The sequence below is a fragment of the Pleuronectes platessa genome, chromosome 17, assembly GCF_947347685.1.
Source record: "Pleuronectes platessa chromosome 17, fPlePla1.1, whole genome shotgun sequence".
Taxonomy (NCBI): Eukaryota; Metazoa; Chordata; class Actinopteri; order Pleuronectiformes; family Pleuronectidae; genus Pleuronectes; species Pleuronectes platessa.
The window spans coordinates 13,777,897-13,804,583 of NC_070642.1; the positions used below are offsets into that span (position 1 = coordinate 13,777,897).

At 42.5% G+C, this 26,687-nt stretch overlaps 1 protein-coding gene across 1 annotated transcript; it reads right to left on the minus strand.

The window, feature by feature from the left end:
- Positions 1-297: 297 nt before the first annotated feature.
- On the minus strand, positions 298-26,159 carry snx17 (sorting nexin 17). Its single transcript, XM_053445921.1, has 15 exons — positions 25,335-26,159; positions 20,760-20,834; positions 18,976-19,093; positions 17,406-17,470; positions 15,405-15,515; positions 13,810-13,900; positions 10,976-11,063; positions 8,247-8,316; positions 7,672-7,764; positions 7,208-7,411; positions 4,473-4,601; positions 4,263-4,340; positions 3,740-3,814; positions 3,614-3,655; positions 298-3,497 (listed from the first exon to the last, which is right to left on the minus strand). The coding sequence occupies exons 1-15, from the start codon at positions 25,392-25,394 to the stop codon at positions 3,378-3,380; spliced, it is 1,419 nt and encodes a 472-aa protein (XP_053301896.1). The 5' UTR covers positions 25,395-26,159; the 3' UTR covers positions 298-3,377.
- Between the last annotated feature and the right edge of the window lie 528 nt (positions 26,160-26,687).

Below are 26,687 nucleotides of genomic sequence, written 5' to 3' on the forward strand. Positions count from 1 at the left end.
CCCAGCTGAGACACTGAGTCAACACATGCTGAAACCAGGACCGTGACACTGAAGCAGCTCAGCAGAAAAAGAGCCTTCATTAAAATGAGTTCCACGTGTTTCTCCCCCTGTGATGTGTCAGAATGTGAGACGTGCAGCAGCAGCAGCAGCTCTGAGTCAGACTCTTGACATCTCACATGGCAGCCGACCAACACTGCTGCTTCTGCTGCTGCTGTAAACACAACGTGGGAGTCAAGCAGAGCCGTGATGAAGAAATGACTCAAACGAACCATCAGCCGACAACAGAGGAACACGAGGTCGTCTCATTTCAGAATTTATTTGAGCATCATGACAGACAGACAGGACAGACTTGTCCCCGACCTTACCTCTCAAATCAAAAAGATGAACAGTGGAATGAATCAAGTCAACAGAGTTTTCATGAAAGTTGGACATTTAGTTTAATAGTGACGCTGGCGTTAATGCACTCCACGTGTGATTTGGCACCTACACATTAAAAACACCCGGGACCTTGCGGCTTCCGTGCACTTGGTGGCGACAGGAAGTGAGAAAATAAAAGACGGCTGGTGTCCACGTCCCTCTAGATAAACATACAACTGAAGACAGGAGAAGAAGCACAGCAGTGAAAGAACAAGACATTTTTCTCGAGAACATTTTCTTTACAGTTGTGGCTACCGGTAAAGCTGCTGACAGGTTGGGCGTCGGTTTACATTTAGAGGCTTCAACAAAGGCCGAGACGCAGCTTTTCTGAAACGACTGCTTTAAAAATATATGGAACGACAGCGGGATGTGTTGGTCGCCCGCCCTCCATGAACGTTCCCTCACTCCAGCAAATGTGATCACGTGAGCGTGAATCCTCTGAGATGATTGGCACAATGTGAGTACAGATTCCAAATGAACTGAAGCCCCTAACAATGCTAATGACAGAGAAAATCAAATGCAAAATTTGTAAACACTTTCCATTTGAACTAAAACACAAAAAAAATTCCCCTAAACATTATGTAAACAACGATAAATGTTATTCCACTTAAACTTTTTGTTCTATACAGCTTAGATTACATTTGATCTATTCGATTACAATAAGCTAAGATGATAAAGATATTAGTAAATGTTCAGAATACTTAATTGCATGTACATAATATAAAAAGTGACATTGTCATAATTTTTTTGTTTATATTCTGTGCAAAATGCTTTAGTAAACTATAATTTGGCATTAATGAGAAACCTTTAAAAAAATTGTAAAAAAAAAAAAAGAAAAAGAAGAAGCATCACAGATGGATTTACTGAGCCCCCTTGGAAAACAAAACTCCACAAAGTGTTTTAAGTCGCGCTCAAGTTTCCACTCGAACAATCATCTCCACCTGTAATACTGTGCAATAACGATGGGTTCAGCAAGTGCAAGCAGCTCGGCCAAATCAACCATCCATCAAGTTCTGCAAGATTCTAGGACGCACCGGCTGACGCTTATTTAAGGTTTGAGCCAGCGTTGGGATGACAAGGAAATCCACGAGGCAAAAATCATTAAAAAAAAGGAAAAGTTAAGGCATCAGACGACTTCTGAAGGCAGCATGAGAGACTGTGCCTCCGACGTTAGATGGAAACTCCACCGGTATCTTGATAAAGGAGACATATTCTGCTCAGATTCTGAATTGTAAATTTGGGTTATTGTTATATGTTCAGAAAACTCTTTCCTCAAACTGTCCATTGCAGCAGCAGCTCCTCTTTTCAGCCTCTGTCTGAAAGGCTTGGGTTTAGCTCCTGTCTCTTTAAGGCCCCCCCAACTCCTGGTAACGCAGGGTCAATTCTGATTGGCCAGCTGACCCACCCTGTTCCAGTGCTCTCTCTTTACTTGGCTTTGTTTCCCAGCCGCTTAGATTGGAACGTGGGCGGAAGTGTTGGTCAGACAACAAGTGTTTAACTAGACGACAGGCTAAAGAGAAGTACGCTGGACAATTAATCCAGAACCAGATTATCTGGCGGCCTTCAGGAGCCTCAGGAGCTTCATGAGCTTCATGAGCTTCATGAGCTTCAGTAGCCTCAGGAGCTTCAGGAGCTTCAGGAGCCTCAGGAGCTTCAGGAGCCTCAGGAGCTTCAGGAGCCTCAGGAGCCTCAGGAGCTTCAGGAGCTTCAGGAGCTTCAGGAGCCTCATGAGCTTCAGGAGCCTCAGGAGCTTCAGGAGCCTCAGGAGCTTCAGGAGCCTCAGGAGCTTCAGGAGCCTCAGGAGCTTCAGGAGCTTCAGGAGCCTCAGGAGCCTCAGGAGCTTCAGGAGCCTAAGGAGCTTCAGGAGCCTCATGAGCTTCAGGAGCCTCAGGAGCTTCAGGAGCCTCAGGAGCTTCAGGAGCCTCATGAGCTTCAGGAGCCTCAGGAGCCTCAGGGGCTTCAGGAGCTTCAGGAGCCTCAGGAGCCTCAGGAGCCTCAGGAGCCTCAGGAGCTTCAGGAGCCTCAGGAGCCTCAGGAGCCTCAGGAGCCTCAGGAGCCTCAGGAGCAGTGTTGGCTCGGGAGCAGAAGAGCTCACTTGAATGTGGACTTTGACCTTTTTGACTTTTTACACACACAACCAGCCTATAAAAACACACTAGCGGAAAGAGAAACTGAAAATAGCATCGTATGTCTCCTTCAAGATATTTACAGACTTGGCACGTGAACTTGAGGATGAGCATGAGGATCACTGACAGTATAAAAATATGACATTTTGGTATATAGCCAAGCCAACCATTCCATCCATATACAAGCAGTTGCTCTGAATAATCTCCAGTTATGAGATCAATTTTCACCACATCGGGCTCTGCTCTTTTATCACTAGTGCCAGGTCTAACTGAACATTTGGCTCTCTGGTTAGTCAGGAACATGCAGCCGCTGGGGGAAGAATCCAGGATGTAGCAGGTTTTTCTTCATGGAATTCAGACTATATTAGTTTTTGCGCGGTACCTCGAGACTCTAACTGCATTAAAGAGCTGCACACGTACTGTTGATGAAACAGGGACCTGTGCGACAGAAGCAGTAGCATACAGAAACGAATTCTGTTTGAGTACCTGTAGCCTTGCATGCTATTTATTGTGTGTTGCCACGAGTTAAATGAAAAACAGTCGACGCTTCAACTGATTCGGATGATTTTGACCTGAATGCAAATTAAAAAGTGAGCATTTAAAAGTGTTTAAAAAAAAAAGGACACTGTTGACGATTACACGAGAGCTTAAGGCAGCGATTTCTCCAGGAAGGAGCTACAATCTTGCAGAATCGGACATGTGTGTGTGTGTGTGTGTGTGTGTGGTTCGCTCGGCTCGGCTCAGCTCAGCTCATAATCTTTGTCCTCCAAGTTGTTGACAGTGGAATGAAGAGGGGAGGAGGGAGGATCGGAGGAGGAGGTCGGGAGGGGGGAGTTACAGGTCGTCGTCCCCGATTCCCTCAAACGCGTAGTTGCCGTGGAAGTCGTTGCCGCTGATGTCGTTTGCCGAGTTGGAGGCGCTGATCCCTCGGAGGGACACCGAGCTCAGCTTGGTCTAAACGGAAAAATATATACTACAATCAGCTGCGTCATTCTGCTACATTTCTTTATTTATCCTTAAGAAGCACAACACATCACGACAAGAAGAAATTCAACAAACAGCCTACTCACAGAGAGTTTGACGGTTTGTTCACGGTTCTGGTCGGGGGACTCCTGCAGAAAAACATAATAAAGTCTGAATCTGAGATCTACAGGAGGCAAAAACAAAAACTTATGGCCTGCTCTCCAGTTTCTCACCAGCAGGGGGGGTGATTTCACAGTTTGCTGACTGTCTGTTCGGTGGATGGAGCCGTTGTGTCGTTTCCTCAGCATCTGGAGGGCGACAGCGGAGGAGGACGGCAAATATACAAAAATTTGTGAGGCTGGGCTTTATATTTACATGCACAGAAATCTATTGACTTCGTAAATTTGTTTTTAAGGAGAAATTAAACTATTTGAAAGGCAGCAGTGGCTGAGGGGGGAGAGAGAGGGTTGTCCACTAACCAGAAAGTCAGTAGTTTGATCCCCCTCGTTTTGAAGTGCAAGATATTGAACCCCAAATTGCCCCTGAAGTCTGTGCAGTGTATGAATAATGTGTGATAGCAAAGTGCTGAATATATATGAGTTAAGGAAACCTGTACTGTACAGCATTTTGAGTGGTGTATATATCCTGCTGTATAAACAGTCCATTTACCATTTAAAGGCTATTTCCTCTGCAGAGCAAGACGTTAAATTAGATTTTTTCATAAATGAGTCGTTATGAAACGTTATCAACACAAACCTTTTTGATGCTGCCACCTGACTTCTTCACCATTAATTCATCCACCATAGACTGGAGGCAGATACTCATCATGATCGCCTGAAATCACAGAGGAAGAACAGTGTGAATAAAATACTAACTGAAGTCGTTTGAATAGCAGGAACAAAATGCTTATTTAAATGCTATCCTTGTTGCCTCCACGTTGCTTCCCCCCCCCCAGTGCCCTCGTACCTGTTGACTGGTGATGGTGACCCACTGGAGTCGGTCCTTGCTCATCAGATACTCAAAGGCCAGCTCTAGCTTCACCTCACATTTGGCCGAGCTGCAGGGATTGGTCGTACCGTTGGCCATTGGGACTTGCTGCAATGTTGGAAAACACATTTAGATTTGGGGTTTGGCAGGTGACATCATTAATCGTCATATAAAAACAACTGTTATTATCCTGTTAGCATTCTATCCTAATTTGCCCTCTCCTGTTTTAAGCAGGAAAATGTATTTACTTCTGCATTTCACCAACATCCAATTTAAAATCTTAGATTGAGGATAATCTTGCTCTTCTACTCCATGACCCCAGGGTTATGTGCACGTCAGCAGCTAAATCTCATTTCCTATCCTAAATTTCTTCTTCATTTTCTCAAGCTGCCTTTCCAGAGCCGCTGCATCACAAATGACAGCCAGCCGTATCTTATGCTAAAAGATGAACACGGGTGCAAAGTAAGAAAGCCACGTACGAATACAGAATTTCAAATGGATGCACAAAAATCAGTGAAGCTAAGCGACACGCACGGCTCCCTGGAGACGAGCCCTGTCGCTCATTCCTCATTTATGAAGCCTGCGCTCGTCTCTGAAACCGGATCCTCTGGGCTGGAAAGAAGCTGCACCTCCCATTGAAACCGCTCCCCCAGAGATAACATAAAGGAGAATAGATAGAAACAAAGCTCTGGTGCGCACACACATACCCATTCACACTGTTTATATGTGCTCTTCCGTTTGCAATTTGAGGTTGATGTTTTGAATAGTTTGCTCGCAGAGGAAAGGGCTCATTAAAATGACCTCTGAGAATAAGCTGAAGGATTAATCACCCTGCTGGACAGCGCCCTCGCTGTGTAATCACACGAGCCAACGAGCGTGTTCATGTTCGCATGTGTCGTCCCGTCTCCAGAGCTCATTTACTTTTAGAGCATCACAAATGATGAACTGCTGCTCAGACGCCAATGCAACACAAAAAAGCGAGCTGTTTACCCCATCGCCATTTAAGTCAAATGTTCCCATTTCAAATGGTGGCAAAAATCATGTGAGTAGAGCAGCATGTAATGCTTTTAAAGCTATTCACCCAAGTGAGAGTAAATTGTTTCGGCTTTTAGAGGAAGTGTCTTTACAAAAATTACTAACTGGATGGAAGCAGAGAGAAATGCACATTCAATAAACTATGTTGTGGTTTGAATTAATGCTTATTTTTCGAGTTGAGGGTTAATCGTCATTCTTTAATCTTTAATAGATCCTCCCAGGCTCCTAAATACCTACTTACCCCACACCCCCATTCATCTTTGTATTCAAACTTTTAAAAGGAAATGACCCATCAGTCTTCTGCTAACACAAATGCTCCGTCAATTTGCAACATGCTGCATTGATGAATCATTGAACTTAACGTCAGATGAGTGAATAATCCATCACTCTCAGTTACTGGGTGTCAGGATAAAGCTTGGTGCACAGTCGAGGTTTATCAAGCTTTAAAAACATGGGAGAAAATCACTGAACGACGAGGTTTTATATTTTAACCGAAAGAATGCAAACACCAAGCAGTGAACATACTAGGGATTTGGGATCCCTTTCATTTAGTCACATGATCCAATGTACTCAGTTGGTATTATTACCTTTTGTTTGTTTGCGTGTTATTTTCGTGAACATGGAAAAGTCACACACAAACCAACATATGAAACAATATGATTAGATCTATAAAACCCTTACAGGATCATTTGGGCAGATAGTGGAAAATCTGAATAGAATTTGTGATCCTGCTTCTGACATAGAAAGCCCTTAACAATCAGTCCCCATCATGTATCAAACAGCTCATGACACTGAATTGTCCAAATCGATCACTTCGCTCCCTCGATACAGCCTCACTTGTGAGTCCTGGAGTCTGTAAGAGTGGAATTGGACTGGGAACCTTCAGCTACCAGCCTCCTCTCCTGTGGAACCAGCTCCCACTCTGGGTTCAAGAGGCTCACACCATCTCTACATTCAAGGTTAGACTTAAAACATAGATTTTTGATAAAGCTTATAGTTGGGGCTTGTTTCTACTTTCTTAATTTCTTCCTGTAAAGAAACAGAGAGGTCCACCGCATAGGTGCTTCCGAGTCTGACTGCATGCCAGCAAGTCTCCCCCCCGCCCACGCCAAAGGACAATCATCAGTTCAAACACAGAACGCTGCAGGATCAATAAAGCGCTATCCCTGTGTGGGCTGCGTGTTTGGGTAATTGGACTGATGGAAATGGATGGTGTGGGGAGCAGCACTTTTAGTAAGCAGTGGGAGGAAAACGAACGCTTGGCAGGGCTAAAGACATTTGTTTGTGGTGCAGTGGTGAGGGGAGGTTTGTAAACAGGCAGATCTGTGCTCTGCCAAGTCACTGTCTCATAAGAAAGGGGAGGGATTCCAGTCTGATTGTTTTCAGAGCTTCAGAGATAAAAGAAAATAGATTCCTGAAGGTGAATGCAGTCATCCTCATCATCGAGTTTATATAAAGATGACATAACAAATGCGCCTGAAACAACTGTCTTGCCATTGTTGCTTGATATGTAGGCGGAAAAATAAATAAATAGCTATATGTCCCTATATGAAACAACAGTATGTACACAAATGGCCACAAATTCAAGGAGATGTGGTGTCATCCTTTTTTATAAACAGTCTATAATCCTCATGCTATCACACACATACACACACACGCACACACACAACTTCACTTACAGAAGACGTGACCCGCCAACACCTCATGCGCGTGACCTTGAAGCTCCCCTCCTTCATCTGCTCGTTGGGCAGCTTGACGTGGAAGTTGAGCTCGTTGTTGCCGGCGCTGACGATGACCTGGCAGCCCTTCTCGGGGAAGTCGGTAACGCACGGGTCAAACTTGATGTAGCCATAATATTTGAGCGTCTGGCCTAGATGGATGAACTAGAAAAGAAAGCGCAACAAAACCGTTTTAAATGAAAACGCTTCCTCTGTCTAATCCCTGGAGAATAAAGTTTGAAATCTCCACTGGATTGATGCGATTAAAAATTCATATCATGGGAACAAACTGGGCTAATTGCGTAACGAAATGCACCAGAGGCGGTTTTCTCTGTGGTCAATGGAATTATTCTCAGACAAAGACGATTTCTGAGCATCAGCTGAAATCAAGTTCAGAAAGTAACCGAGCAGGGGCCCTCTCTTACCTCTTTCTTGGATCCTTTCTCCTGCAGTGATTTGAGCTGCCTGTGCTGGTCTTTGTTGACGAGTATCCAGCCTCGCTCAATGTCAGACACTGTCTGGTGAAGCAAAAACAAGAAGGGAAGTTTTCTGTTTTGCACAGATGAACAAAACAAAGCAGGTTTTTGTTGTTCCTTGGGCACATGTGGGAGTAATCACACCCTTGGTGTTTCATGTAAACGGCGCAGGTCAGCAAATAATTACACAGAAACACGCACAAACACTAACGCTTTATTTCCCCTCGATTCTAAAACGCCCCCTCTGCTAAACTGAGGCAACACTCAGCGGTTCCAGATTTTAATCAAACGCCAAAACTGCTTTAATACAACAGATCCCGGCTGTGGCAGCGCTCAGGGGCCACAGGGGCTCAGGACTTAAGATGTTGACGCATCCATCAGATAAAGGAGGGGCCCCCGGGATGGACTAAAGCAATTGGCGCCACAGGGATGCAGCAGTTAATTGATTTTCTTTTTTCGCAGTGCAAAGGTACTGAAGTATAAATGAAAACAAACAAATGTCTCATTTACCTAAGTAGTCTTACCTGGGCGTATAACAAATTCAGGCCGACTCGGTTGTCCATCACATCACCATCGTACGCCATGTCCCAATAGCTGAAGAAAGAAAAGGCATCGTGTGTCAGTATATATAAATATATATATAAATATACAACATCTGAAGCCTCTGTCCAGAAAAGCACAGTCCCAGGATCAGCTCAAATACTGCGCAGAACACTAAAACTCCCAGGCCTCTGGTGGAGGACCTGAGCTTGAGAAAGACATACCACCCCATGTCCCATGTGTGTGGTGCGAGGGGAATGACTATCTGCCACCAAGTTGTGTATCATCCTCATCTACATTGCATCGCTGTCCTGTGTAAACAACTTATCTTGGAAAGTAATTATCAACCCACAAAAGGAATGTTTAATCCTCCAGTTTAACTGTAAAACTAAAAATAACCATCATACTAGTATTATTTCCTTTGGACAGACACAATAAAGTCTTCTGTGTCCCCTCCCACATCCGTCCACCCATTTCCGTTGAACCGTCTTCAGTTGTTTTTGTGTAATCTTGATAACAACCACACAAACAAACATTCAGGGGACAGGGATGAAAAAGAAATAACCTCTTTTAGCAGAGTTAATAATGTCAAACATGAACCTGATCTGACTCTCGGTCATATCTATAGAATGAGAGGCTAGCAGACTAAATTCCTTAGCTCACATTCAGTTATATAACAGGGCAAGAATTCATCCCTAGGGTTACGTCTCGTTGTAGAGCGGCTGAAGCACAGTTGCTGATGATGGTGCAGTTTGCTGATGTGGGGGGGGGGGGGGGGGGGGGGGGGGGGGGGCTGGAGGGCAGACTGAGGAGCTGAGCGTAAAAATAAAAAGATGATTTTCTATCTAAAGGTTTAAAGAGAGAGATCATTATTGAGACCACATGTGAAACTAGGGAAATATCCCATTTGTAATTAAATATAATTAAAGATGCGTCACTTCTGAGTTATCTGGAAACTGGTTTCATACCTCACGTTGGGATTATTACCGTCCCAGTTGACACAGCACTGAATTCTTTAATCCACTCTCATTCATGAATTCTAACACTTGTAAGTACACATGTAAAACTGAACATGCTGTAATTGCCTGACCCAGGGGTGTTGTTGGCAGATGTAGACGCTGTGACATGAAGCATGCTGCCAGGCCACATCAGAAATTCAAAGCAGGGAACGAGGGAATGGAGGACAGAGCGAGATTGAAAGGAGGAGGGAAGGAAGGGAATAAGAGTGGTGTGTATGTGTGTGTGTGTGTTTTTGTTGCAGCTTTAGTAGCAATTCAAAGTGGATCAAGAGACCATTCTACAGTCTAAAATGTCGATTAGCCACACTTCGGCATTAGAAACATATAAGTGGAAACATCTGTCCAGTAAAAACATTAAATCAACATCAAGCCTGAGACATTTCCTCAATTTTTTACCCTGCACTTTCAGCCCGTGCCTCCCAGGAGCTCATACACTAGGGGTCTGTTTTTTCCTCCTCCACCTCCACTTGTTAGTTCTACATTCATTCTTCCCTCACCGCTCCACACTCCACTCCACAGTGAAAACTAGGTCAGGAGGACTTAGACCTTTCCTTGAGGCAAAAAGAAAGTAAACATCCTGTGTACGTCAGTCAGCAGGGGGCAGGGTGACGAGGAGGGAGCAGTCGCTAAACTCCGTCTGGAGGGAGAAGTTGCATCAGTGTTTTCCATGCACAGCATTTGTTTGGCTGGCCCATCAAAATAAATTTGATCCCAAACCAAACGTTGTTTTCATATCACGCTGGTAGAAGCTCATCTCCCTGCACAAACAGCCCTTAACCCCTTAGACATGTTGTTACACTTCACGTCATATATAGCTCAATCTGAGTCCATCTAAATCAACATCTATTTAAATGACATCTATTACAATAAATGTTGATAACATTTTTAAAGGTATTTTTCACATATATTTCCATGGGAGAAAACGTGGGGAGAGAATGGGAAACTATGTGCAGCAGAGGGCTGAGAGGAAACAAACCTGCAGCTGATGTATGAGGACTCGAGCCTCCGTAGGCGGGCCAATGTAATTATTTTTAATTTTGAGACACTGCTCTGTTTGCTGACTGGGTAATTTATCCTCTGGCAAAGGTTCAGTATTTATTTGAGCTGTAATGACTTCATAGAATTTAACAGCAAATTGCTAAATGAGCACATTCAAGCAGGTAAGAGATTCTTAATGTTTTCTAAAACTACATTTTACCGCTCCACGCTGCAGCGATGTCAGAATTATGTCCCGGACTAATCCCTGACTGTCCGATGCACCATCTGTCTGGTCATGATAACAACTGTCCTTAACAAACCAAATGACTCAGGACTCCCTTCCAAAGGAACTGCCACGTTGTAGAAGATGGTGACGCTGGATAGGAAGCCTATACTTAAGCAAAATGATGCTCTGACACATTAAAAACAAGTGCTTCGCTGCAGATAAGGAATGAAACAAATCCACCCAGAATGAGATGAGAAACCCGAGTGCCTGACTTAAATAACACCAAGAACAAGAGGAGTTGTGTATGTACTGTATGTACTGTTTACTGAAAACAGACATCTCTGACCCAGCTTCATTACACGATTAGATAAATAACACGCCATTACGCAATTGAATCACTGCTATAATTATACGGTAGATTGTGGAGGAGAGCCCTTTGGGAAAGTACATGGTGAAATTCAAAGTCATGTTGCAGGCAGGTGGTGGGTACCTCTTCCGTAGGAGTATGTGAAATTCAGAGCTCCGCAAGCTGGTGATGGATACATAAGGCAGCTCAAACTCCTGCAGCTTCCGCACAACTGAGAGGGACACACACACAAAGAGAGAGAGAGAGAGAGAGTCAGGAACAAGTGCCGCTTAAGTCCAAAGGACATTTGGATAATGATGCCAACAGAAAACAACCAGGGAAGGAAGGACTCCATCTGGACGGGTCCCAACAGGCTAAAACTTGAGTGTGTGGGTGTGCACGAGTGTGTGTGTACGTGCATGTGTTTGCCTCCATAATCTGCAGCTGTTTCACTGCAGCCTGCTCCCTGAGGAGAGTGGAGGAGATCTCAGGTGCATTTTGCTGCTGGGTTTTCAGTACATGTGCACAACACTACATATCCAATGACTGGAGAGCTCTTTGGTTTGTTATCAGCTTCATAGAAGTAAATTCAGGTTTTCTTTATGGGTAGAGATTATGACAGTTATTAGTTATTACTTTATTGGAAGTATCAGAGCTTTGATAGTTATCAGTGATGTTAGCTTTCATACATCTGCATGGTTTTCAAAGAGGTATCGTACTTTCCCAAGAAAACGAGACTGGTTCAAAATTTTGGATCCAGAAAAGGTGGAACTCCAGAAAGCACAGATTCTCCTTGCTGCTCATTTCCTCAAAAAATGTATCTCTATTCTTTTTTCTAAATGACGAGATGTCATTTAGAAAATACAAGATGCTGTATACTAGAAGCAGAAACAACTGGTTACTTTTCATTTCTTCTGCAGGAAAATAAATTAGGAGAACTGAATGCTTAAAATGTTGTGAAACATTTCTCGGTAAACTAAATTGCCAGAGGGAAACTGCAAACAAAAAACAAGACCAACGCTGCTATTTCAAACCACACTGGTCTTCTTGACATGTCTTTGCATATTTTACAGCATATATTGATTTAGACAAAGACTTCTGGGAAACTTGCTGCACCTAAGTGAGGAATTGAGTTCTCCTAGCGAACTTGTTATGTCAATACTCCCACCACCCGGTTGCGTTTGATCCGCAGGCTGCCGCGCCGCATTTATTCCAGTAGACGAGTCATAGTTTAACACACGGCCCGTCTCTTTTATACCGCTCAGATTGTCAGATTCAGACTGTGCCAGGAATATACAACATGCCTGCAATATTTGCAGGCAATTTATTTTAGATTTTTCCAAGTTCACCTGGCAGCATTTGAAGCCTGGCCGGTGTTTGGGTGTTTGGCAGGTGGGAGACGAGAGAACGGTGCCTTTGAGACTGAGGGGGGAATTTGACCCAACAGGGCTGTGATGGAATGGAAGAACGTAAACTAAAGCATGTGGGAAGCTGCTGCTTCGCCTGTGGTACCACGTGTGACAACACATGCAAGCTGGAAACTAACAAACCATATTGTATTATGAGCATTTCAAATATGGAAGACTTAAGAATTATTGAGTGGAAAATAATGTTTGGATAGAAACTTAACATCTCCATCAGCAGCACTTGTCAACTGTGATTTATGCAGTGTGTAGTGTTTGTGTGTAAAAGAGCTAAAAACACACAATATTGCTGGTGCCTTATTGTCTGGAGCTTTGCTCAGAGAAGCTTTAGTGTGTGACATGACACCATCCACAGCTAACGTTGAGTAAATTAAATAGCTGGTCAATCATTTGAAGAACTGCCTATAATCAAATAATACACCCTGAAAAACTAAAGGGGTTAAATACCACAGTTTAACTGAGATCTTTGCAACATATTTATATGGTTTTCTTGCCCCATCAAAATCAAAACACAGATACAGACTCAATAGGATGAAAATGATTGGCATGTACTGTACATACATTTACAGGATTAACTAAAAAACTGCCTGACCAATATTGGCAAGTATGAGCCTCTCACAGACATATGAGAGATGTGCATTTATTTTTATTTAGTAGAAACTATATCATGATGCCTCTTCTAGGTGTCATGCGTCTAACAGCTGAAAAAAATAAGATCCCAACTCTAATTTTTTTTTTTAAGCCGCTGCGAGACAAACATCCAAACGTTTCTCTCAGCCTGAACTCACTGCGCTCAACCTGGTGTGAAAGGTGAAGCTGACCGAATGTATTTTTTATGAGTCAGTCAACTAACACATTGATCCTGCTTCTCAGTCAAGCTTCCAAACACCTAATGAGTGAATGGTGTGTATTCTAGCCAAAGATGCAGGTTTTTCATGGACATCTTTTTTAATTAAATGTGAGTTTATCTCCACACAGTGAGACACATGAGGGGAGCTGCTCTGGTGTCGACAACAAGATTTAGAGCCAAAGAAAACTCAAATCAGGGGCATGACATTGCAGTACATAATTCTCTTTGGTTTACCACAAAGTTATTCTTAAGTGAAGCTTAACAGAAGTTTTAGCTTTTAATCCCAAATCCTATTTCCGTCTCCTTCCTTGTTTGTGAAAGTAATTTGTCCTCTCAGGACTGTGTCTTCTGAGAACAATCCTTGACTGACCTGATAAAGTAGTTTACATTTACTCTATTTAATCAAAGAGCAGAGTGTACTGCACATTTAATCTGCTTCAATAAACAACATCAGCTGAAGCTTTTTAACTCTTTCAAAGGTGGATTTTTAATATCTGCAGTCATTAATTATGGTTCCACTTTAAGGATCGATCTAATGGAGAAAAATCAATAAGATATTTGCTAGCAACTTAGGTGAACTTTCAGAATATAAAAGGGAGAATATCTACTAATAGTAAAAGAGACAGTGAAATGTTACACAAGACCACATGTTTTCATTCTTTCTCCTCTGATTATAATATATCAGGTTTGATGTTGAAACTCACATGTTAAACCTCCATCCACACCCTCACGTATGAGGAAGAGGCTGAAATAACCAACAAGGTCGTCCGGAAGGTCGAGCTTTGTCGCAACAGCCTGCAGAAAGATCAGAGAGGGAGAGAGAGAGAGAGAGAGTGAGAGTGAGAGTGAATGGGTGTTCACTTTCTCGATCGCATTTAATAAATGAACCTTCATTTAAGTTTTTGGCTGAAACTTCTTTGTAATTTCACCCTGCATTATTATGATTTATCAAGTATGACAACTCAAACATTAATTGCCCCTTTAAAAGCGATCATAACACTTGGGTATTATTTAAAGGAGACATATTATGTTCTGCAAGTTAAAAAGTCCAACATCTTCCTCAAAAAAACCCCTAACAAAGCCAAAACCAAACGCTTCAGACAGAGGCTGAAAAGAGGAGCTGCAGCAGTGGACAGTATGAGGAAAGCGATGTTTTCTGGACATTAGAGTTTGAAAATGTTTCCATGTAATAACCCAAATTATAAACCTTAATCTGAGAATACGTCTCCTTTAACAGTTTTACATTATTAGATGCAGGGAAAGATTATTTTATCACTACAACAGTAAGAAAAAAAGGAAAAGGAAATCTATTTTGGATTTTTTCTTCATTCTTTGACACAACTGCTGCAAATCTGAGTGCAGTGAGTCACTGAAATAAACAAGACACACACACACACACACACACACACACACACACACACACGCGCAGATACACAGCATGCCCTCTGTGGTGAGCAGAGGTTACGTGTGGTTGTATTTTCATTAGAGCACTTTAATGGTCCTCCAACAATCTTGATTTACAGCCAAGGACATGATGATGAAACATCAGCATGTTTACTGGGATGGGGAATTGTAGAGTGTGTGTGTGTTTATGGGTTGTGTTGAATGTTTATGGTCAACGAAGAGCTAAGGTGAAGTTTGATATACTCTGTCTTGGTCACTATATAAAAATATATATCAATTAATACCATAAAGGCGTCTCATTGCTTTTGATAATAATATTTTTTGAAGAGTTGTATGCCCATCAGACCTTGTTCAGCGTCTTGTTTTGTTTCAATTTACATTATTTTGTTTGTATATTATCATCTTGTCTAGCTTTTTATTAGATAAACTGCAGTCGCTCCGACTTTATAGAGTCCTTTGAGGAGTGCCTTGGTGAAGACAGTCTATAAACGAATGTGACTTCAAGTGATTTGATATTGTCTACCAAGCTTACAGAGGAGTTTACTGGGATATTGGTTGCCTGAGGGAACTTCACTGTGTGTGTCAACAACGTTATAAACAGCCGAGATCAAATGCTTCTGGTTAAACGGGGACACAAAACCTGTAAGAATTGAAAACACCGAAAAATTCCTGTACGGCCTCAGATGATGGATTTTGGCAGATTTATTAGAATTAAATAATTTAAATCTAATAATGAGGAATGTTTATACGTACTTATTCTCAATATTACTCATATTAAGTTCGGCATCCACTTTTAATATCAGTATATTTATACTTTAATCATTTTTATAATGATTAAACTGGGTGAAAATGGTGGCTTCACATCTTCCTTAACAGAAAACACTCCAACACTTACATCCAGGACATCCTCCGTCTGATCTGAGGTCAGAATGTTGACAGTGACCTTCTGACCGTTGGAGAGGCAGATGTCCAGAGCAACATCTTCTGTGGGAATCTGCTGCGTCTCCTGTGGGAAGGAGACAAAATATAACAGCTTCCCTCAGCTTGATTGGTAAGATACATGTTTTCATTCCAGTCACCCAACAACTAAGTCCACACACAAGTCACAGGGCAGAAAAATACAGGCTTGTCAGTGAGAAGCTGTCCAGTGGAGATAAAAAACAAACCATGCAAGGTTCAATTGACTAGTTACACTTTTCTTTAAGTATTTCTTTAACTTTTGCAGCTAAAAAGAAAATGAATGCAGCTGCATCATTTCTTGGGCCAGGACTGGAATCTGTGGTATCGAGTGTTAAACAAGAAATTTGGCCTGGAAAGGTCAATTCTGTTTTAGCATCACAAGTAAGGTACTTGTAGATTTGAGTCAGATGGAGGAGACACAAAAACAAACACTTGGCGCCTTGGTGCTGCGAGGGCCACAGACACTTGTGACTTTATTTATTCATGACTATCTGGAAGTGAAGAGGATTAAAAAAAACACATAAAGGTGTTTCAGAACCTTACTTTTAATGTCGAGCCATCTGCAGTTAGAAATGTTTTATTCAACAAACTGTCCATCTTACGATGTTTGATGTCAAAAAGGTGGTATTCTACTTTCCCAGAAGCCCAAGGTGATGAGTTGTTCCCACTGGCTAACAGGCTAAACCCACAGATATTCAGAAAACTGGCAAATATTCACATTTTAGAAGCTGCACACAGAGAATTTATCAATCAATTTGTATTACAACTTGTTATGAATTCATTTCCTGGCAATCAGCTGATTAATATACTAATTAATGCAGCTTTGGAAGTCCCGTCCATTAAGTTTACTGCTGTCAGCTCAAACAGAAATTATAGGGAGCTGTGTTAATTATTACTTCTGCATTTGTGATTAAGTTTACGCCTCAACTGAACAGGGAACAAGATTAAACTAAAACCCACAAAATCAATGAATAACAAATAAGGAAAATGAACTGACCTGTGAAAACCTATGAATATTTTAAAATACTAAATAGTGGCGTCTGAACTAGAAACATCTAACAGGATAACCCCTGTTTCTCCTATCCCCAGGCAGTTTCTCACCACCTCTGCTACATAATCCCTTTATCTTCCCTGAGTCTCCAAGTACATCCCTGCCACTAAAGGTGCAGATGAAATGACAACGCTGGTTGGTAACTCATCTCCAATGCTGCACCTGCTGTTCTCACAGTGCATACTGTAAGGGGCACTGCGGGGGGGAGGGGGAAGAGAGGGCGACAAACACGCAGCTTAATGAAAGAGGAGGAACGGGGAAGGAGAAGCTGAATGGGTGCGACGTGGCTGCAGACGAATGAATGTGTCCGTGAAGGTTATTGGATTTACAGCCCTCCTGGCAACGCAGGTCGCCTGAATGATGACGAACCAACGTCGGCTACCTGGTCTGGATAAGTCATCGACTCGCTCACAGGCGAGGTTGCGCTACAACAGCTCCGTCCTCTGCAGCTGAGAATGTGCTCTGGCATTTTTTAGTGCTGCAGAGCGGATGAATCATTAGGTGGCACGTTTTTTTTAATGATATAATCATTCACGCGGATGCAGCACCCAAACACACACACACACGTCAAGCAACTGCATCACCAGATCCGGCCAAAGCTTCATGTCTGACAGGATCTTTTCACAGATCTTTGTATACAAACAAAGCACCAATCTGACAGGTCGCAAAACTTACACGCAGAGATGACACAATCCTAAATGAGGCTTGTGTTGCTATGTACATCTGTCTCACTCCACCACAATGCCAAAAGTAATTACTAACTGGAAAGAAGTGACTGCATCAGCCTTTTCGGTGAGGGAGCACGCCCTGCCGCCTCAGAAGCCGGAAGACTGACAGAAATATGCAGAGTGCAGGTGAGGAGGAAAAAAAAAAAATAGCTCTTACCTGCTGTGCTTTCCTTAAGAAGCTGTTAAACATCTCACTGGCTCCCAGCAACGGATCCTGACGCACTGTGGAAAAAACAGGAGAGAAATTAGGGAAAAAAGATAAGATACCAGTTCAGTGGAAGGAGCAGAGGGAGTTAAAAAGAGATATGTTCAGTTTGGATTTGATATCTCAACAATTAGTTGAGAGGTTTTCAGAGGGTGGCAAGTAAACAAAAACTTTCTTAGTCGGAGCTGTTTCCCATTTTCTCTAAATTTTCCACTTATCATGCTGTTTGGTTTTGTTTCCTGTGAAATGGGTTTGGCCCTTTCAAGATGTTTGTCAAGGCAATTTTGTTAGACATGCAGAGGCTTTTATGAAGGGAGGTCGGGGAATAAACGGCAGTAACATTGCTGGCCTACGTTCAAAAAGCAGTTTCAAAACAGTGGAGTGATTTGGCAAATTTAAGTTTGAGTTGCAGAGTCATGTGTTTAATTATCAGCGTGTAAGGCCTGTATGACCACAATCTGACTCTGTGTGTGTGTGTGTGTGTGTGTGTCTGTGTGTGCGTGTGCGTGTGTGTGTGTGCGCCTGCTCTATATTGTCCTCCTACAAATTAGCCTAACCCTTTGACCAAATATGAACGTTTCTGCGAGCCATCTGCGTCACAGCAGATTGTGTTTGTGGCCGTTCATTTTCCATAACTATGTAAAAAGTCATGATGTAACCGAATGAACTTGTGGCCAAGAACACCCTGTGTGCATATGCTTCCAGACTATGAGCAAATACGCACTCGAACAACGCTTCCTTGTTCTGCTGTAACTGCCAGTGCTTGAGAGGATTAAAACAAACCCGCTGCGTGGCTGCCAGTTCCACTTATTCGTGTGTATCTGCAGAAAGCTCACCCTCGACCTGTTTACAAAATCTCAACAATATGTTGAAAGCCTCCCCAACTGGGATAGGAAACTGCAGCTGGCTTATTGAGTTGATACAAGACTTTGATAAGAAACCTTTAAAAACAGTCATGGGGCATATTTATGTAAAAAGTTAAAATAAATTTTAAAAAACGATGCTTCACCGCTGCTGTAAATGCCACAAACAATTTACATTTGTCTCTATGACATCTGTTAGAGAAAAGTTAAGCATCCCTGGGGGAAGAAAAAAAGAGGATCCAAACTCATAAAACTTGTTATAAACAGTTTTGAAAACCTGAGTGGGGATTTTTTTTTCTACCTGTGTGTCAACATAACTCTGTCTAGTGGCTTTGGCTCAGTGTCCCAATCGATTCTGAGCTCAGATCATCAGTTCTTTAGTGATACACTTTCATGTGGCATGAAAAACACCAGTGAATGGCTAGACTCCCCGCAGACACTGAGCCAAGTCGTAGTTGTGATTGTTGTGGAGAAGAAACCATTTCCAGGAAATTGCAAGGATATGTGGACAGCGAAACAAAGAGGGGGAGTATCTCATTTAAGCGCAGACAAAAAAACAAACAAACTGCGTTGGAGCCGGAATTTAAAATTCAGACAGGAATTAAGTGAAATGCAATACGAGGCATGAAAAAGCAGTCATATCGGGATGAGTCACTCACCAGCCTGCATGTATTTCTCCAGCTGTTCCCGTCTCTGTTCGACCTCAGCAGGAGTCAGTGTGAAGATTTTCTTTGGGGGGAAGGCAGGCACCACGTTGCTGCCATATTCTTTCTTTATCTGTTAGGGTTAAACAGAGAGGTTACAGCATTAAAGGACATGCAATCTCCATTTTCTGCTTCTGACTTAATAACTGAGTAGAGTCAGGTGGGTAAATTCATTCTCTTTTAATATGAAGTTCTGTCTGTGAAAGCCGCTCTGTGGGTTTATATGATTAAACCCATTAACTTCAGCACAGAGTGGCAGTCTCCTGAATTAAAGACTCAAGGTTTTTTTTCCCCTAAGAGGTACATTCATGCTTTTTGAGATGAATCACAGGTTTATTTTAAGCCCCCGTTTCAACGACTAGCTGGTGGAGTTTCCGTGCATAACACAGACGCACACACATCTGGAGCCCTGAATGTCTAGTCATTCCAAGTTTACTTTGTCTTCCAGATTCCTGACTCATTTCTTCCCATTTTGTATCATCTAACAGCTTTGAACTGCAGAGGACTGAAACTAAGACTTTACAATCCCACATGTTTTATGTGCATATATCACATTGATCATGACGAGTTCAAAAGCATATTTTTTCCTCTTCATAAAAAACCCCAGGTCCAGCAAATATGGTCTGACGAAGGCAGGCCACAGTGGGTACTAAAGGAAGAGAGGTGATTTTCACCTCGACATACTGCCCTCTGGTATTTTCAGTACGCCAGAGGCAGCCCTGGCTACACATACAAATCAGCTCACCAAGCAGACACTGAGCGCAGGTTAGAGTCTCCTACATCTCAAATAAGTCTGAGCTCATACAGCTTGTTACAAGTCTTAACAGGAGGATTTCAACATTCAAATGATCTCAGCCACAACTCGAGTGTGAGCACCGCAATCACCAGAATGTTTTGGGGTCATGCGTACGCCACAGGAAGCCCTTTGGGGTTGATGCTTAAAGATTCGAGTGTGGCAACACACCCTGTTGCCAGGCAACGGCAACTGTCAGACTGCATAGCACAGGCTTTAGGATGGAGATACAGTGAAGTTTGGCCCTTGCTTGCTTTGTTATTAATGTGTGAAAACAGGACACTGGGTAATAAAGGATTTTGATTACTGTGGTGTATTTTCAAAGGATGTCAAACACATATGTAACAACTTAATCAGCCTATAAACAATACACGGACCATTTCAACGTCAGCCTTTTCTTGCCAAAGCTACATTAAGCACTCTCACGATTACTCACAATTTATTTCCAACCTCTGTACAACAACAAAAATGTTGATGTTTTACCGACTAATTCCTAATAACAGCTTTACCAAAGAGACGCAGCTCTGTGTAATGTTTCAATGAGGCAGAGGCCACAAAATACTTAAGTCCAGGCAACTCAGTGCTGTCCAACAACATTTCTTTTTCAGATAAAGTTCCTTTTTCCCAGCAGGTGAAACGATAGAAAGGCCAAGAACATTCCTTCCATGTCACCCACCCCCTCCAGTCTCCTACAAAATAATACTGACCGGTTACAGGCAATAGTTTGAACAAACAGCACAAGACTTCAAGCCATCAGGGTCCTGACTCAAAGTGACGTGATGCTGGCATATCGACCGAATGACACAAAGGCGAGCGAAAGGTCATGCTGAGAGGATGTGGTGGCATTTGAACGGTGTTCAATGTGCAACGCATTCGACATGACTCCCTTTTCACTCTAAAGCAAACTGACACCGATGGGTATTTGTTGTCAGTGCTTGAGTCTTACCTGTTCGTGGAGGCCAAGAAGTTGGCTGTAGCGTACCCGACAGTGCAGGACCCCGTTGACATGGATGTTGTAGGCCTGTGTGAAACAGTGGGCACAAATTATTGAAATTGAAATGCCTGAATTGATCCATGTGAAACATGATTGTGGATGAAATCAAAGACATGTAAAGGTCAAATAATAAATCCACATAGAAAGATGCTTAAAGTGCGAATCGATAGATATTAAATAATATCTTTTCTCAAACCCTCTAACAAGCATCAGTGTAATAAAAACTAACTAAAATTAAAGAAAATTATATTTGATGCTATTTGATGTGTAGTTTGATCTTGTCCCATCGACTAACATGGAGGAGTTGAGACTTATGACCTATACTGCCGAAAGCCACCAGTTGGCAATGGAGACACTGCGTCATGCCATCAATTGGGTGTCACTGTAAAAATTCAGTGCAGAGGTAAAACCACAACTGTGAAAGAAAACAAAGCAACAGCAAGGATTTCCTTGAACTTTGAGTTTCATTTCCCCCCCTAACATTTCAAAACAGTCTCCATCTACATCAATTTCATGAGTTCTTTTAAACCCTGGAAAACAAAAAACTGCTGCAAATTTTCTGATCAAAACTGCTGCCCCCTTTTCTTATGCAGAAGCTGCCAACAGAAAGCAAATAAGAGAAAATCCCATGGGGAGTCTTTGATTCTTCCTCTCAGACACGCTGGGTTTGCTTTTACAGCAGCTATCACTGGATACTCCTAAACCACCACTTGGAATTCGTGATACAAATATCTGCTTGAAGTCACGTTCAGATCCAATCTCAGAAAGAAAATCTATTGTTCATGTCAGATGTCTCATTAAGTGTTGGGGATGACACTAAACCACATGAATAACAGAGCGATAGATTTCTTATGCCCTGAGGGGGGAAAAAAACAAACACTGAAGTTTACCCAGATACAGGCTCGCTCACTAAACTCAACTCAACTGTAAAAGAACACAGTGTTTTTCACAACGTACCACAAGTCTGTTTAACCCACCACAGTCAATCCTGCCACTCGGAATAATAAAACTGCCTTTATGTTTTTAATGAAAATGGTTCAAAAACCTGACACAGACAGTTTTCCAGCCCAGATTCTACTGACAAGAGCTGATGGTTCAGCGCTGCTCCAGGTCTGTTGTGATTAAAAACAGCGGCTGCTATCAATTCCTAAAACTCCTTACACAACATATGAAGATAAGATGTGCTTTTTACAAGTACCCAAAGTTGTGTATATGTTACTGAGTTGGAAAAGTATCAAGTATGAACTGGTCTATTTTGTAGTTAAAGCAACACAATGCAGTTTGTTTACCTTAAAATAACGGCTTCAAAACCATTTAGGTAGTAAATTAATTTATAATAAAGAGGATGGCATCTCTGCCCTTGCCACATTTGGTATTGCAATAAGTGTTGTGTATATATCACACCAACAGCCAGAGGTAGAGATGGCAGCTATAAGGAAAAGCCTTTACTAGCAGTAAGTGGTAACAACATTGTGTTTTTTCTGCTGTTAGTTGAGTTGTGACTGATAAGAACCAGAATCAGGAAGCAAAGGCCATGATTGCGTCAACGTTTCCAAACATCTTTTGCCCCGTCCAGACCTCATCAAGGCAGAACCAGCTAATAAAACGAAGAGGCCATTGTCAGAGGAATCATAGAGGATGACAAGAAACAGTGCTATTTCTATCTATGACACTGACAAAAATGTTAATTCGGCCTCCCACCTGTGGGGTGAAGTTTACCCAAGGGGAATTCTTACATTGTGTTGCTTTAATAATACTTCGCCTGGCAACATACAGCTATGGCCAGGGATGAGAGGAAGAGGAGCCTTGTTGAGGAGATTTCCTGTTTGGGTGTCAGGCCACTAACTGTAGGGCTTTAATCTCCTTCTTCTTGTGTGTCAATGATTATTTCTACTCAACATGGTAAATCATCTGTCCAAACAAAAGATGCCCTGATGACTCCTGGCCACACAGGTGTTGCACACAATGATCTACAATACTGAGCAAATGGAAAAACGTCAAAAGTACAAATCCAAACTTGGAGCGTGACAGAGGAAGGCTAAAAAACTTTTGGAGGAAGGCCAATGAATGAAATGAAAGTGTCTATGTAGGCAGTATCAAGGCAGGAAGCAAGAATGAGTATGCAGAAAGTCTTTTGTTCTCCCGTCTTGTGTTTGAAGGATTTTTTTTTGAATGGCTAACAGTTCATCTCAGGGCACATGACATTCTTTTATAATCTATGATCTGTGAAGGCCATCTTCAGACCTGAAGTCCGGAAAACCTTCCAGATCCAGTTCTATGTACACTTTCAAGGGTTTATCTTTTACATGTGAAGAACGAGGCGGGACATTTTAATTTGATGTAGACCCAACTGGGTGACAACAGGTCTGACGAATACTAAGAGTGTCTAGGTTTATTCTTAGACAAAACTAAATATGTTTAGAAATTTCTCCCTTCCAGTTGTAGGTTCATAAAAGGATTCTGTTGAGCATGGCTTCTACAGTTTGTATAACTTCTTCTTACACAAGTCCTGACAAGCTCCTACACAAAGTAAACGAGTGACCATCACTTACAAACCCACCAAAGTCTATCCCTCTTTCACACACCCACAAAAACATACAGTAAATACCGTTAGAACCATAGTCGAGACTGGAATTGGCAACAGGAAGTAAGGGCACATTTAAAAAGAAGGATTAATCCTGCTTGCACATGCAGAATTAGCTCCATATTTAAAAACTGCAGCCCTTGTTATTCCACAAAGCCCTGTGCTAACTCTGCAGATTCTGAGGCCTACTGGTTCCAAGGTACACAACACATCTCTCAGCATTATAATCAAGCAAAGTCCCTTCCTGTGGACTGGTAACAGGAAGGTCACGATGACAGTCACGGGACTGCCAGCTGAGAGGTGAGAAGCCACATCTTTAAAGTTGTCACTGCAGTACAGGATAAGAAGAAGGTGCTCACTGCTCAGCCAGGTAGAAACTGTACAGAGGTGACGCCTGAAATCCTCAGTTCAGACACCGGTATCAACGTCCAGCAGCAAGAAAATGTCTTTGCAGAACAAGAGAGAAAATAACTGATAATCTGCTGATAACTGTTAACAGACCGAATATTTCTGTCCAAATTCCTGCCCTTAAAATGTCCAGCACTTCTCCAGGGAAATAATCTAAACGTCGATTTCTGAACGTGTTTGTGCAGCAGTGACCCTGAAGACATGTTCCAACCTTAAAACAACTTTATTGCAAAGAGACTTTTTTCTGAGCACATGGAGTCAAGATGCAAAGATCTCATTCGCAAAGTGTGTGACATTGAGAAGAGCCAGTGTGATTTCACATGGAAACCAGATGTAGCAGATGTTTGCATGTTGATTGCATTTGATGAATGTGGGGGTATAACTTTGTTCTTCTCTAAAGCATTTGACTACAAAAACTGTATTAACAAAACCAACACAGTTAATATTTGAGGTTTGTTTGTCTGTTGCTGTAGTGTTAAATCTGATTCATGAGTTTAACTCTTTCGTTCTGTGTTAGGATCCCCCATTAGCACCAGAGTGAAAAGGAAAGGAACTGAACTGGAGCCTTTATCGAGCCAACCTCAGGATTTGTGTTCATGGATAGGTCGGGTTCATAGGTTGTGTTTACGCCATTGTTTTTGTCTAGCTGTTGTCTAAATCGTGATGTGCTTTTGCCCCACATCAGCACAATGTTTCCTGACTGATGTTCGTGTTTTATGAGAGAAACATCCACCAAAGCATAAAACGGTTTATGCCTACGATGCTCCACTCTGGCTGACCGTGACCAACCCCAATGAATCATATCCTGTGGACAACACAGTGAATGACAGCCACCGTGTCACGGCAACGCAACGATGACACAATTAAATTCAAAGTGTTTTAGAAAAGGTGTGAAAAAAACATTTTAAAACACAATAGGTAGGAGAAAAGAAGGAAAGAATAAACACACACACACACACACACACACACAGTAGTTCGGCTGTGGGTGTGCACCGCTTGGCAGAGTTGGCTGTATTTTGGTAGGATTGCAATATCACGAAGGCAGACCTGCAATGTTGACTCAAACCTTAACAACAAAGGAGACTCTGTTGTGCCCAAGGTGAGGCTTCAGAGACTGGGCCACACTCACAGTCAATGACAAGTCAGTGCTGTGCCAACTTCTGACATGTATACACGTTTACAGAAATTGACCAACATCTATGCTAGACAAAATTCAAAGTCATGTAGATTTGAGGACACACTTCCACAGGATCATATCTACAATATTATTCAACTTCCTCATGTTTTAACGCCCTAAACCAAGTTTATTGAATTAACTAGATTGTTATATCCTTATGAAACACATTATATATAATAGCATTTAGCGAGCATAGATATTTTTGTGTTGCAGTGGTTTGTTTTGGTTGCAGATATAGATTCACACAACCAGATGTAAACAGATTCCTGTGCTCGTGTTGCGTTCAATGTCACACATGCTCTGTTAGATGTTTCAAAAGAGTAAACACAGAAATTAAAATTATAAAAAACGTTCTCACCACATATGTCGACCCATTTTCTCCCGAACGGACCTCTGTTTCGGGTATGGAAAAATGCATGTTGTCTTTTAGCTCCTGGGGAGAGTCCCAGCAGCTCAACGATGGAGAAGAAGAAGAAGAAGAAGAGGAACCAGTTTCACCACAAAGTCCACTGCAGTGACAGTCTGTCTGTCGGCGGGCGAACGACACGGGAGGAGGCGGCTCTCAGTCGGCTCCTCCGGGGCGGGGGACGGCGGTGTCAGGCTCCGGGAGACCGCTTCCTTCTCCGGGCGACAACTCATGCAGCAGCTCGCGTCCAACTTCTCCCACGTCGGTGTTAAACTTTTCTCCGCACGGTGGTTCCCGCAGCAGCAGCAGCGGCGGCGGATGCAGCGGCAGCAGCCATGTTGCAAAGTGTGAAGTAATAACACCTTGAAAGCGGCTGTTCGGACACAGCTCGAAGTGGCTGGTGACAAGTTCAAAAACACGTCCGGTGCAAAAACTCTCGGTTAATTCAGGTCATTAGCGGAAGTTGAGTGGAAAAGCTGCAGTTGCTGCCTCCTGCAAGACCCCTCACACACACACTCACTCTCACACACAAACACACACCGACGCAGAGCCGCTGCCTGGAGAAACCTTTCCGCACATGAGAGGGGGGGCGGCTGCACTTGTTGTGGAGTCTCTTTCTGCTCGCTCTTCTCTTTCTCCTTCATGCGCTGGAGAAAAAGCCCGGGGAGACGCAGACTGAGAGCCAGGAAACAGTGAGCGGATCAGGGGGGGTGGGAGTAGATGGAGCCGCGGCGTCACGTCTTCCTGTGATTCCCTGAATGTGATGGCCCACTGCAACGATCCTCTGAGCCGAGCCATCCCGTCCACAGCCAGGGGGAACGACAGGGGTCACCGGGTAATGAAACTAAGGGAGCACTGCCACGATTTACACCACTTACTTTACATATGAAGATATACAAGTCTAATACAATTTTTTGACAAAGACACAAATATTTGTGTCTTTTTATTTTTAAGATCGTCAAATCCTTTAACACTGAGGCCCCCTTTTATTTGGTACAGCCCAAAGTGACAGTGAAAGCGCACTCAAAATTCATTAGCAAAAACTGCTTGAACATTGTAAATTTTAAACTAAAACCAGGTATTTGTTACCACTTGAGCTAATGAGCTGTTGCATTGTATAAAAACAAGTTAATTATTTCATGTCACTGCTCCCATGTGTCCTTTTGTTCTTCTACTCCCACATGTTTACAGACATCTTTAAACTGTATCGTTATATCATATGATTACATATTTTTGTGGGCAAAGAGAACAAATTGTAAAAAAATATATAAGAAAAAAAATGTAAAAACAAATGTAAATTAAATT

Coding starts and splice junctions, on each gene's coding strand:
- snx17 (XM_053445921.1), bottom strand. CDS start 25,394: ATGCATTTTTCCATACCCGAAACAGAGGTCCGTTCGGGAGAAAATGGG. Junction 4,341..4,472: donor TCACCATCACCAGTCAACAG/GTACGAGGGCAC, acceptor CTGTGATTTCAG/GCGATCATGATGAGTATCTG. Junction 3,815..4,262: donor CAGGTGGCAGCATCAAAAAG/GTTTGTGTTGAT, acceptor GTCGCCCTCCAG/ATGCTGAGGAAACGACACAA.